The following is a 14,154-nucleotide window of genomic DNA, read 5'->3' as shown; positions in this document are numbered from 1 at the left end:
TCTAGATTGAAGAGTGTCGTATTCACTTCATCCCACCAACTCAACACAAGTCACTCTCATCAATCATCCACCACCTCTTCCATTCACACTCAAATAAATCCACCAACTCCTTTCCAACCCACGGAAAAATACCTCTTTTGTCTTCCAATTGGTTGCATATCACATGAATTTAATCCATTCATATGGCAACAACCTCACATGGCAACAACTTGGCAAGTTGGAAGAAGGAGCTGAAACGTGATTGAAGGCTGCTGTCCACCGAAATTATACATTGAAGAAGCACATCAAAGGCTGCTGCCTTTCCATTGAATTGGACAAGAGCTGTTGGAGAAGGAAGATAGAGAGTTGCATGTGATGTAGTCAACAATTAACACCACTGAAAAGGGAAAATGGAAAGCAAGACAATACATGCAAGTTGGGTCAATGTTTACGGCAATGAGAAGAGAATAGAGAGAGGCATGTGAATGTTGTGCTGGAATTAAAGTGTGTGTGTGGCTGGATGGCAGAAATTGAAAAGGTGTGAGAAGAAATAATAGAAGTCGGCTGGAGTGAATTGTGGTTGAGTTTGGCACCGACTTGATATATATATATATATATATTGCTGCAAGAGTTGAAAGAAGAAAACCAATTGATGGGTGAATGATGTGCTGGAATTGTGTTGTGCTGAATTAAAATGTGTTGTATAGGAATTGAGTGAAGAGTAAATCAGTGCATGATTAAAGGAAAGTGGTCGGTTGCCAATGCTGAATTTTCTGGAGGTGTGAAGACGTGTTGGACTTGGTTTGGAGAGTGAAAGGTGCTTGGTTGCTTGGTTTGAATTGAGAAACCGATTGAATAAAGAGTGTGAATGCAAGATTGAATGTGAATGCAAGAGTCAGCTGGAATTATTCTTCAAGTAGAGTGTGAATGCAAGATTGAGTGTGAATGCAAGTGAAGTGTGAATGTGAGAGGCAGCTAGTGGAGTTGTTCGGCTATAAAAGGGGTGCAATCCGAAAGAAAAAAAAAAACAACTTACAAAAAGGAACTTTCTGCTTTGTTATGTTCTTTAAATAATTGGCTCTTAGTTGTATTCGGCAGCTTGTTTTTCCTTTTGGTTTCAATGCTTTGTTGTTTTAGAATTTTTATTAAGTGTATTAAGAATTGTTCTAGAATTTTATTTCATTAAGTGTAATACCTTAATTTTTATCAAGTGTGCTAGTTTGTTTCATGCAACAAAAGAAATTGTTTTAGAAGTTTTAATTAAGTGTGCTAGTTCGTTTCATGAAACAAAAAGAATTGTTTTAGAAGTTCTCATTAAGTATGTTACCTTAATTTATTGCAAGAAAGGTTCGGTTGAAAGCTTTTGTTTTTGTTTTTGATTTTTCTGAAACATCATACATGGGGAGTAGAGGAATTGTTCTAGAGTTTTCATTAAAGGTTTGGAGATTAATTTTCAAGAGTGATACATGAGAAGTTGTTTCTTTTTGCTTTAGATTTCAATTGAACGATGAATGGGAGTTTTCGTCTAGACTTTTCGTTCTCTATTTTATTTAACTTTAGTTTAAAGTTTATGGAATACTTTTGAGATTTTTTGGCTTAGAAGTTTGGGTAATTTATTTGCTATATACTTATTTCATGTTATTTATTTTTCTCACTTATTTAAGCTTTCATTTAATAGTGATTACAATTGTTATGTGTTATTTTGAAAATTTGTGATTTAAATACAAAGATGAATTCTAGAATCTTGGTTTTAGGCATTTTCAATTTTCAGTTCATGTTTTGTCAATTACTTTCTAATTTAGTTTAATTCTTAATTTAGTTTTATTAATTTCTGAGTTTAATCTATTAGTCCTTTACATTCCAATCCGACAATCAAAATCTAAAAACATGAATCTAGTCCATGACTAGTAATCTCTTCCATCCATTGCACATATCATCCTCTTGTTTTCTCTTTGTGAAATTTTTCACATTTTTCAACGAGTTTAATTTTAAGTAACTTTCCCTGAAGAGACGATCTAGAAATTTATTCCTAATTATTACACGACATCCTTCTGCACTTGGGATAGCATTAGTGCTACTCATTTTTGAGTGAGTCAATATACATTCTAAAACTCTTTTAAAACTTTGTTAGAGCCGAGTTCCTTGAAAGAGACCTGGCCTTCCACTTTCCATGCTTTACTCATTGTGGCCCGAAAAGCTCCTCTATTAACCTCCTTATCAGCTACTATAAGAGCTGCCAAGCATTTCTTGCTTTTTTCAATGGATAATAGAACTTCCTCCACTAGAACATGGACTTGCTGCTTCTCCTCCTCTGTAAGCTGTAGCCCTTCACAAAGGTTGGACAGTTCCTTTGCCATGAATAAAACCAGCAACTACACTTACGTAACAAAACTAGCAACTACACTTACATAACTCACTAGACCAGCCTCTTCGAACTACGTTCAAGAGAAGATCTCTATGTTCTCAGAACAATAGAGAGAAAAACCTCACCTTTCTAAAATAGAGGAAAAAAAAAACGGCTCAAGAGGGAAACCTCATAGGTAATGATTTGATTTCCTGGTTTAATATAGTATTAGTATCATTAATACTATAGTGATTTAATATAGTATACTATTCAAGACCATTCAAGATTATTGTCCACTAAAAGACAAATGACTTTGTGCATTTTGATCTTCACTTCATGAAGGAAAACAAGAGTCTAATAAGACAAGAGACTTTGTATATTATTAGTCTTTATGGTGTCAAATAGTCTTTACTGTGGTAGTGTCAGACGACACATATTATTAGTGTTTATTGTGTTAGTGTCAAAAAGCACATATTATTGATTTATACTGTGCATGCATCTATATTACTAATATATATTAGTCTTATTAATATATTATGTATTTATCAAAATGATTCAAAGGAATATGTTGAGAAATTATTAGGCCTAAAAATGTACTTAATATATATTTATTATATTAATAACATATGATCAAACAAATGTTCATGTTTAATATTATAATTTATAACATAAAATTATTTCTTATATAATTATATATTATATGTAAAAATTATATATATATAATATTTTGTATAATATTAGAAATTAAATATATATATATATATATAAACAGAACCGGTCTGATCCTGAAAATCCTAGAACCGAAACCGGATCGATTCAATCCCGTTTGTGGAATCATGGAACCAGTCCAAAACTGGACCAACTCGTCTAGTCCAATTTTTCAGTTTAAAGTCTCACCCCTACTCACGGCTCCTCTACGCATTTGCGTGTTCCCCGCTAGTTACCTCATCAACCATTGGCCTACTTTGACCAAGGTGACTACGTTTTATTCTTAAACATACATAGTACAATAGTTCGTATTTTTGCCTTCATTGTGGGGCACCCACTATCTTTAAGTGCAACCCCACTCTGGTATCCTTTCGTTTTAGGGACCATTTGAAGCTCATCGACTGTACTTCATGAACCCCAAGGCTACCACTCTATTTTAATGACTCATGAGTGGATAGAAGAGTTCTACTAAGACATTCCTCGGTCTTAGAATTTGGGATCGTGACAAAACTTTAAAAGACTCTTTTCTTTTAAAAATAATTTCACAAATTCAATGCATGTGACATGGACTATGAAACCTTGCACTTATCATGAGACGTGCTAATGCATGCTGAAACACAAACCATACATCATGTAATCATGTACAACAATATACATCCTGTGTTACGACTTGAAAATATTAGAACATGCGACCATGTTCTTATTCAATAATTCAAAGACACGTAATCATTAAATAAGGAACAAAGCACTTATACTTCCACATACACTATGCATGGCTGAAACACGCAAACCCTAATAAATATGGTTATTCACTTATTTATGCACTTAGAGCTTCAATATACATTGATAATACATCACTCATTTTGTGACTGAAGCATGTCAACAATTACAATGCATAATAAATGATCTTTTCAAGAACTTGAAATCTTTTAATGCATTCAATTAAGCATCACTCATAAACATTCACTTGGCTGAATCATGCATGTAAGTATACATGTGAGAAAGCAATCATTTCATGGACTTAAACTTCTAATAGGTTTAGTTAGGCATCAAGTATCAATATACACTAGATGTGGCATCATAGCTCATTTTCATGAAGTAAATCAAGTAACAATAAACCAATCCAATAACATGGCAACAAATACTCAAAGAACCGAATATAAGATATGATTAAATTAATCATAAACAAACAAGTTCACATATCATATACATAGAATATCTGAGAGTAAGTTAGAGGTCTACTTACAAAAATCCAATGTCCTAAAAAGCAATCTGTAAAATATAGTATAAGATTCATAAGAATCGACTTCTTATAAACCATAATCCGTGCACGTGTGAGTGAGTAAGTGTGCTCTAGGTTTTTCTTCAAGACAAGAAAACCTCCAACTTTTTATATAGGTCCAAAATTTATAGGATGAGAACCCTAGTTTTCAAATGAGTGCTTAGGCTGTGGCCTTTCTCCCTCTAAAAAATATTCATTCTTGAAAACTTCAGCAAAGAAGTTTGGATTTTCATTCTTTGGAGGATAAAACCCTAAGTTCCCAAATGTGTGTGTGTGCTTGTGTGGAAACTTTTCATCAAATCTGAAATCATTTCTCTTCTCTTGGTCATGTGTGTGTCTTGATCATTTGTTCATAAAAAACTTGTGGAATTCGAAACATTCCCTCTCTTGGTCGTGTGTGAGAAACAAGAAAAGAAAGTGGGATTTTCCTTACCTCGTGGCTTTCCTTGTGGATGATGACTATAACTTGCAAGCACTTAAAACAATGTTTGGGTGGTGTGAATAGTGTTTGGGTGAAGAGAAAATGGAAGAGAGTAGAGAGAAAATGAGTAGTTCGAGAATCTCTAAGTTTTTCTTCCAAGTGACCAAAAGACTTGGTTTTTCGGGTCCCCCTTCTAATAGGCGTGTGATTCCCTCTAGAAAAATCTGATGCTTGGTGCATGGATGGCTAATGGCATCGAAACTATGTGTGTCTCGTCCCCTTCCCCATCATTAGATTGTGTTGGGAACCAAAAGCCAACTTTTGGATAAGTGGCGTTTGGGTTACCAAACCAAAACCTTCCCTTAAGCCCTTCAACAAGTGTCTAAGTTTATTGAATCTAGTGGCAAAAGGGTCAATCTCCAAACCCTAAGTCATCCTTGAAGCACTACACGTGTGCATGCTTGCCAAGTTGCAAGTGAAGTGTGTGTGTGTGTAGGTGGCTGCTGAAATCCCTACATCTCCCAAGATTATCTTTCATCTTCCAAGGTCTTGGAAAGAATGTGATTGGGCAATGTGGGTGGCATGCACCATTCCCAAATGTCGCCCAACTCATGAGCTTCCCTCCAAAATTCTTCTAGAAACCCCTTAGGCATTTGGCTCTCCATCTTCCTTGTAAGATTTCGCCCCTTTCCAATGTAATCTCTTCCTCTTCCATCTTGCATGTATGACAAGTGGCAAACCTTCTTAGAAACTTAAACTCTCTCCATGGTTGACGTGCCTCCTTGTCCCTTTGTCTTCCTAGGCACAACTTCCCTATAACCTCATCATTTGCTTTCTAGAGGCCCTTTCCTGCTAGTGAAATGTGTCACAATGGTTCTTCTTACAATCAAGTCTTCTTGCATGCATGACACATGGTAAGAAGTTGGTGAAATTCCTATGGTAGGCATGTAAGGCTCAAACCCTAAACTCTCTCACCTTTCATCCCTCAATTCAGTCTAGATTCATCAAGTCCTAGTGTGGGTCTCATTAGATGACATGTGGCATCTAAAGAAATAGGTTGGGCATGTGCCCTAGTTCCCTTGGGCTTCAAAACTCTATAGAGGCCGAATCTCACATGGGCTTGTGGGCCGCCCTAATGGCCTTGGATTCCTAGTGCATCAAGCCTAAATTCTAATTGGGTTATTCCACCTTGCATGGCCTACAACATTACACCAAAAATAAGCTAGAAGGCTTAGCTAAGTCTTAGTCGTCACATATCTTGATCGGATATCTATCTTAAAAAATACTTAAGCTCCTTGTAACTGGTCCAATAGATCATCAATCAAGGGATACTTGTTCTTGATAGTTACTTTGTTCAATTCTTGATAATCAATGCACATTATCAACTTCTCATCCTTCTTTTTTACGAAGAGGACTGGTGCTCCCTAAGGAGATGAGCTAGGGTAAATAAAACCCTTCTCCAGGTGTTCCTCAATTTGAACCTTTGATTCCTTTAATTATGCTAGAGCCATTCAATAAGGTGCCTTATGCACTGGAGCTGTTGTTAGCTCTAGTTTGATTACGAACTCAGTTTCTTGGTCTGGGGGCAATCTAGGCAAATCATCGGCAAAAACTTTAGGGAAATATTCTATCACTATTATTCCTTAGACTCCTTTAGGCTCCTCTATTGTACTAATCATAACTGCAAGATAAGCGTCAGCTCCTCCCATCAAACTCTTCTTAACTTGTCTAGGCATTGCTTCTGATGGAACTAACTTTATTGCTTCACCCATGTAATAGATTCTATCTTTGGTGGGAAAATCAAATATCACTTCCTTCCTTCAACAGTCTATCTCGACATAATGCTTTGATAGCCAACCCCTAGGATTAAGTCAAATTCCATTAGATGGAAAATGATTAGGTCAATAGTCAAAGTTAAACCTGTGACTTCCAATTGACATTCCTTAACTACTTGCATGCACCCAACTATCTTCTCATATGGAATAGCTACCAGAACCTTTCAAGACAAACATTTCACATTCAATTCACATCTTTACACACAACCAAAAGACACAAAAGATCGTGATGCTCTAGAATCAAACAAAGCACAAGTCGTGTGGTGCCTTATCTTAACCTTACCTAATAGGGTAACTAGGGTTATTCAAGGATTCTCAAACAAGCATTAGTTACTAGTTAGGATAGGGTTGGAAATATTACCGGTGATTACTTCGGCATCGATTGCCTTGTTAGTCTCCAAATCTACCTCTCTAGGAGTGATGGCATAAACCTTAACCTTCACAAGGGTCTTTACTCTGCCACCTGGAGTTGCTGCTGCATGCTGTGTGGACATTCTCGGATCAAGTGGCTAGTCTGACGACATTTAAAGCATGCTCTAGTAATTAATCAACATTCAGCACTATGCCTTCATTCGTATCTTCGAAATGGTGGTGGTGTGATGGGTATCATGTTCCCAACAATTATACCTTTTTCCTTTACCCATGGTGGCGGGGACCTTTCTCTTCTCCATATTTCTCCATGTGGACTAGGGAGATCAGACCTGTTGCTCCACCTCTACTATCGAAGCAACATTAACCAACTCTTGAAAGTTCTCAATTTGCAGGCATGCAACTTGATTCAGAATTCATGGTTGTAACCCGTCTTGAAACCTCCTAGCCTACATCTTCTTCATATCAATTTGATGAGGGAAAGATCTCCACAGCTCCATACATCGGGCCATATATTGTTCCACAGTCAGATTGCCTTGTGTCAGATTTGCAAATTCTAATGCCTTATGCTGCTTCACCATTTCTATAAAGAAACAACTATTAGATTCCTTCTTAAACTGCTCCCAAGTGAGAGTAGCTATGTCTCCCAACTAGCGTGCCAACAATTGTCGTTTTGTGTCCCACCATATGCAGGCTTTTCCTTGAAGCAAGTGTCTGGCATACTGGACCTTTTGTTTCATGGCCCACACTGCATACTTCACTAACATTCACATTTCCATAAAGATCCATACCAATAGCTATAAGATTGAAGGCTATAACAATAAGATTTCAAACCTAGTATTTGGTACCATGTTTCCCTAGCACAACTTGTGGGTTTACCAAGAGACATAATTACTTTGATACCACTGTCTATGATGCCTCCAGCCCCCAATTGGGGTTGGACAGTGACTGAAGAGTCTGGATATGTAACTTAAGGCTATATACCCCCCCCCCCCCCCCATACATGACATTGACAATGCAATGCACCTAGTGTATTCTAGCAACATGCAATAAATTACAACAAAATTTCATGTAATCTAACTAAGATTTAGAGCAATTTTTGCTAAATACCATGGCACCATAAAAACTAATTATTCCAAAAGATTTCATTGTTCAAATTTCCTCAAAATAAACTGTGCTATGAAACCTCCCAAAAACAATAGGGATCTCCACAAGTTAACCATAATTCCCTTTTTGATTACAAGTTTTTAAGATCCATCTCAAAACCCTACAAGGCCTTCTCTATTTGCCTTGTCCTTGTTATTTATCTTTTTGAACTCCTCAAAGTGTTGCAGCACTTTAGTTGTGAACTGATCAAGGGCTTCTAGCCTCTCCACTAAGGATGGCTCCACCAAGCGCACAAGGCTCTTCAGGGCCTTGACTATTAGGGGTGCCTGCCTGTTGCATTTCTCCATATCCGGTCTCTTGTCTTATAACAACTTCTACCATTCTGGTTGAAATTGGTAGTAGAAACTACCATGGAGAGATTCTGAGAAATCTCAATAGGTAAATCGACAATATACAACAAATTAAATAGGCATATAAAGGCAAACCATAAAATGAATGCACGAACATGTACTTGGCACAAAACTTGGTTTATGCAATTTAACTTTTAAATAAAACACTTCTTTCATTTTTGGCACATTGAACAAAAATACTTTGTTCACTTCTTCTAACATGTAGTTTGGATACCTCACGACTTCTCTATTCACCGTTGATTCCCTGCTAGTTACTGTATCATTCGATAGTCCACTTGACCGTGGTGACTACTTTATAGTCCATACTATGCGGTAGTTCACCATTTTGCCTTCACCTCATATAAGATATATGGCATCCACTAGCTTTAGGTTCTACCCCACTTCAGTATCCTCTCCACAAGGATCCATTTGAGGTATGCCAATGATACTTTGTTGACCTAGGGGTTACCACTTCAATTTAAGCACTCTAGAGTGGACAAGGGTGTTCCACCAGGACATTTTCCTGTCCTAGCATTTGGGGTCGTGATAAAATATGTACAAACTCTTTTCTTTAAAAATAGTATACAAACCAAGCGCATGTGATATGAAACTTGTGACACTTTCCTTTTCATGAATAATATAGACATGTAGATGCCGTAAGTTATGTAATCATGTAACTAAAGATTGAACATTTTAGGTTACGACTTTAAATATTAGAACATTCGAATACTTAGTTCACAAACATAAGCAACAGCATTCAAGGCATATCCAAGTAGAAGAGTGATATCTTAAACCTGAAAACATGTGTGCAAGGGGGTTTTCCCTATCTACCTTTGGGCCCAAGATGGGGTGACCCTAGGCAAGAAGCAAAACCCAAGGCCTAGTAAAAAGGAGCCTCGTCAGACTAACCCATAGGCAAGACCCGGGAACGATGTGCGGCCTGGCCCTCGAGTACTTATCTGTATGGGTGAACGTGAAGCAATGAGAAACCCTTTAATATTTGACACTACTTCATTAATGGATCAGGAAAGATACCAAGATGGCCACATCAGAGGAGGAACTGTGCTGCATTAATGGTGCCTTTGCCGAAGCATGCCACATTTATGGCAACCTAGCCCGAGCCAAGCGCCGCATCAATGGTGCCACCGTTGAGGCACGCCGCATTAATGAGACTAGACTAGGAGTCAAGATGTGGACAAAGGACCCATGGAGAGAGAGAAAGGATCAACCCCCTACTCAAACGCTAGTATAAATACCAGTCCTCAAGTACGAGGAAAGCTCTATGGTTCTCTCTACTTGTTTATTTCAGTGTTTATTTGCCACCTTCTCAAAATCCTTACTAACTTTGGCATCGGAGGCTTCCTGGCCCCACGCCACCCTTCTTGAGCTCCATCTTCTCTTAGTTTTATAGGCCCATTATTGAAGACTTGGGTCCCAACCTGGCCCAAAAGCGTACTAAACACAACGTTAACAGTGATGCTGTCTGTGGGATCCTTATAAAGATCCTTGTAGATCTTATGTGTACTTCATATGCCTGCAACAACCTGTTCACAGGCAACTCAGGACCAAGATGAAATTGCCATGAAAGCAAGGCTAAAGACCATGGAAGAATGGGTGACCAAGATGACCACTAAGGTGCAAAAACTCTGCTAGGAGAATGAGAAATTGCAAAAACCTCGTCAAGAACGCACCAAAGAGATCAACCTTAGGGGTGGCGAACATGAAGAATCTTGGAACATGAGAGTAGGAACAAGCAAAGCATAGGAAAGAAAGAACATGAAGGATGAAATACACAACCTTCGAGGGAAATACGAGTAGATTTCCAGAAAGGTGGGCATGTCATCACTCGTGGACCAGCTACTCATAAGCATGGGCTTGCCTTACACTAAGGAGATTATGGCCGTCCCCCTACCCTCGAAGTTTAGGGTCCCCACCATGGAGCTATACGATGGAGGATGGGACCCTTTCAAACACTTAGACATGTTCAAGGCTCACATGACGCTGCATGGCTACCCCAGTGAGATAGCATGCAGAGTATTTCTGCTAACCTTGAAAGGCCCGGCCCGAGTATGGTTTGGATCCCTGGCACCTGGTTCTGTGGATAGTTTCAACAAGCTGGCCAGACTTTACTTGACCCAGTTCATCTCAAGTTGAAGAAGATGACGCTTATAGCTTACCTCCTCACCATCAAACAAATCGAAGAAGAGAGCCTAAAGATGTACCTAGTGAGATTCAACAAGGAACACATGTCCACTGACGATCAAGACTAGAAAATAACCTTGGCAGCACTCTTGGGTGGGGTCTGGCCTTGATCCCAGTTCATGGCAGAGTTAGCCAGAAGAACCTCATCCAGAGTCCGTGTAGAGGACCACCCGAGCGAGAGCAGCCACACAACCATCCTCAATCGCCACCATGGCAGGGCCCCCTTTTGGAGAGATCCAGACTATTGCTGGAGGTTTTACGGGTAGAGGCACCACATCTTCTAGTAGGAAGGCCTATGTGCAATGAGCTCGGTTCCATGAGGTGTACTTAGCAGACTACCATCTAGCCAAGCACAGAAGAAGTGAGCTGGCCCTAATTTTCTCCTTTGGGGAAAACGATGAAGAGGGGTGCTGTACCCCCACGATGACACACTGGTCATAACCATGCTGGTGGCTAACTTTACCACCCGAAGGATCCTCATCAACAACGGTAGCTCTGCGGACATTCTGTTCTATGTGGCTTTCACCAGGATGGGAATTAACATTGCACGACTACAACTGGCCTCGACACCACTGAAGGGATTCTCTAGGGATATGGTGAATCCCGAGGGAACTATCACGTTGTTAGTCCTTACAGGCACAGTACCCTACTCCGCTGCCATCATGGTTGATTTCCTTGTAGTGAAGGCCCTATCATCCTACAATGATGCTATCACTGGCAGACCCGCCCTCAATAGTCTACAGGCGGTCACCTTGACCTACCACCTCAAAATGAAGTTCCCAACCCTGCAAGGTATAGGAGAGGTTCAAGGGGAGCAGGTCACCATGAATGAATGTTACGTTCAAGAGCTCAAAAGCCCATTGTTGCGCCTAAACTTTGACTCAAACTAGTGAACCAAAAATTTAGTGTAGTTTTACCTACAATTATATAGGTGTTATAGTACCTAACAAGGTTGAATCCACAGGGATTGACTTATGGGATAAAGAAAATAACTCAAACAATGAAAATAAATTACTAAAATGAACGTACAATCAAATAGAAAAGAAAATTACTGAGATAGATATTTTTTAAAGTAATAGAATACAACTAAAATGATAAAATAAATTGATATGGAGAAAGACTAAGGTTTCGAGGATCCGTCTAATAATTTAAAATATTGTTTTCGATTGATTTACTTCAATTAAACTCGAATAATGATTTTGTTTAATTGGAAGATTTAACATTTAAGGTCAAGAAAAATAATCACTAATGATTAGGCATGAACGATTGATGATTATAACATTCACAAATTCATTTAAATATCACAGGAATTTTTTCAAGCATTCATTGTATTCGAAAATCATAATGAATCAAGATAAATATATAAATAATCAAAATATTCAATAATAAAGTCCTTCAATTCGATCAAGCTCACAAAATAAATTTTACGTTGATCCGAAAATAATGTTTAAATCATTAAATTTCACCTCTAACCTTAGTACGATAATTTAGCCAACTATGTTCATCACAATAGCTATGAAAATCACAAAAATATTCTCCATTAAAAAAAAGAACTAAAATAAAAAACACCAATTAACACTAGAAAAATAATCTAGACCATAGAGCGAAAAGAGAAAATACAACCCATGAAACTCCCTGGTTTCGATCTTCGTAAAAACTAGCCAAGAAGAAATCCTCTTCCGTTCTTTCCTCAAGCTCGCACAATGAATGTAAAAAAGGAAAACCAGCTTTTTGTAAAACTCCTTTCCATTGCCAGCGTCTTTTTCACAACCTGTTACCAGCTGAAGGTCTTGCTCAAGTCCACAGAAAAAAAAAAAAAAAAAAAAAACAAAAGGTAAAACTCCCTCTTCGTTTCGTCCCAGCCAAAAGCTACCCCACTATTTTTGTTTTGCCCCTCCGTCTGCTGTCCAGGAGAAAAAAAATAGAGCCAAAAAAAAACTCGTCTTCCCTCTGTGTACGTGCTCTGTTATTTTCTCTCACCAAAGTTGAGTTTCAGCTAGAAAAACTCTCCACGAAACCTCTCTCAGAAAAGCTGCTACATGACCTCTCGGTCGGTCCTCCAAAACTCTAGAGCTCCCCTGTTCTCTTCCTCTAAAACAGAGCCCCTCTTCATTTGGTCTTAGTTGTTAGAGTATAGCATCCAAGATTGAACAAATGGAATTGAAGTCTAAAGCAGCAGCAGCACGTGTTAAATTAAAAGAGGAAGAAGAGTTAGTTAGTTAGTTAGTTAGTTAGTTAGTCATTTTTACTTCCTTCTTGTACTTATATAAACAGAGTTTCATTTTGTAATAATTCATTCAGTCAATACAAATCTCAGTTTCAAGTTTCTCTCTTATCTCGAGTTCATGATCTTGATTTCATCTGAAACTTAACATGGTATCAGATTGAAAATACTCTTGCTTCCGCAACTTCACTTCCTGATAAGATTACAAACATCTTCATTCCGAAATCTTTGTAATCTCTAATCATAATTTTCTTGTATTTCTTGGAAATTTCCAAGAATGAATTCTGATGATGATGTATCTGTTCATTCTTCTCATCTTCTTCAAAATCCTTCGGATGACTCCTCTAGTCCATACTACTTGCATCCAAGTGATAATCCTGGTGCGTTGCTGGTTTCAGAAATATTTGTTGGTAATAATTACATTGCCTGGAGTCGATCTATTATCATTGCCTTAACTGTCAAGAACAAAGCTGCGTTTATTGATGGATCAATCCTTGCTCCTCCTGCTGATCAACGTGTTCTCCACACTGCTTGGCTTCGAGCCAATAATCTGTACTTTCTTGGCTCATGAACTCCATATCGAAAGAAATCAGAAGTAGTCTTCTTTATGTTGCCTCTGCTGTCAATTTATGGAATGAATTGAAAACTAGATATTTGAGAAGTGATGGTCCTAGAGTTTTTCATCTTGAAAAATCTCTCAGTTCCATTACTCAAGGTTCTTTAACAATTACTGAGTACTTCAATTCATTTAAGACACTTTGGGATGAATATCTCAATTACAGACCCTTTCCTACTTGTAGCTGTGGAAAGATGGCTTCATGCACCTGCAACCTATTTGATTTTCTTCTTATGAGACAACAGTCTGATTATGTCTTAAAGTTTTTAGTTGGTCTCAATGACTCTTATGCCTCAATAAGGAGTCAATTACTTCTATGTTCTCCATTGCCAAGCATGGCAAAGGTATTTTCTTTGCTGATTCAAGAGGAAAGTTAGCGACAATTGAATAATTCTGTTGATCATGAAACTCATGCTCTGTTGGTCAAACAAGTTAATCACCAGCCTAAATTCTTGAAAGACAAGTCAAAGAGATCCTCTCTATACTGTACTCACTGTGGGTACAATGGACACACTGTGGAGAAATGTTTCCAGTTGCATGGATATCCCCCTGGTTGGACTGGACCCAAAGGCAAGCGATATTCACCTACTGTAAATGCAGCTATTTCCAATGAAGAGGTCTACATTACCAACAGTAATGAGAACCAAAAGTTTTCTTTAACTCATGAGGAATTTACCA

At 38.1% G+C, this 14,154-nt stretch overlaps 1 protein-coding gene across 1 annotated transcript; it reads left to right on the top strand.

Annotated features, from left to right (window-relative positions):
- The first annotated feature begins 11,079 nt into the window (after positions 1-11,079).
- Positions 11,080-13,094, top strand: LOC122301716. The gene is made up of 2 exons (XM_043113104.1): positions 11,080-11,454; positions 13,020-13,094. The coding sequence occupies exons 1-2, from the start codon at positions 11,080-11,082 to the stop codon at positions 13,092-13,094; spliced, it is 450 nt and encodes a 149-aa protein (XP_042969038.1).
- The last annotated feature ends 1,060 nt before the right edge of the window (positions 13,095-14,154 follow it).

This window comes from Carya illinoinensis, chromosome 2 (genome assembly GCF_018687715.1).
Source record: "Carya illinoinensis cultivar Pawnee chromosome 2, C.illinoinensisPawnee_v1, whole genome shotgun sequence".
Taxonomy (NCBI): domain Eukaryota; kingdom Viridiplantae; phylum Streptophyta; class Magnoliopsida; order Fagales; family Juglandaceae; genus Carya; species Carya illinoinensis.
The sequence above is the reverse complement of the archived record's forward strand: the minus strand, read 5'-3'. Positions and strand labels throughout refer to the sequence as shown.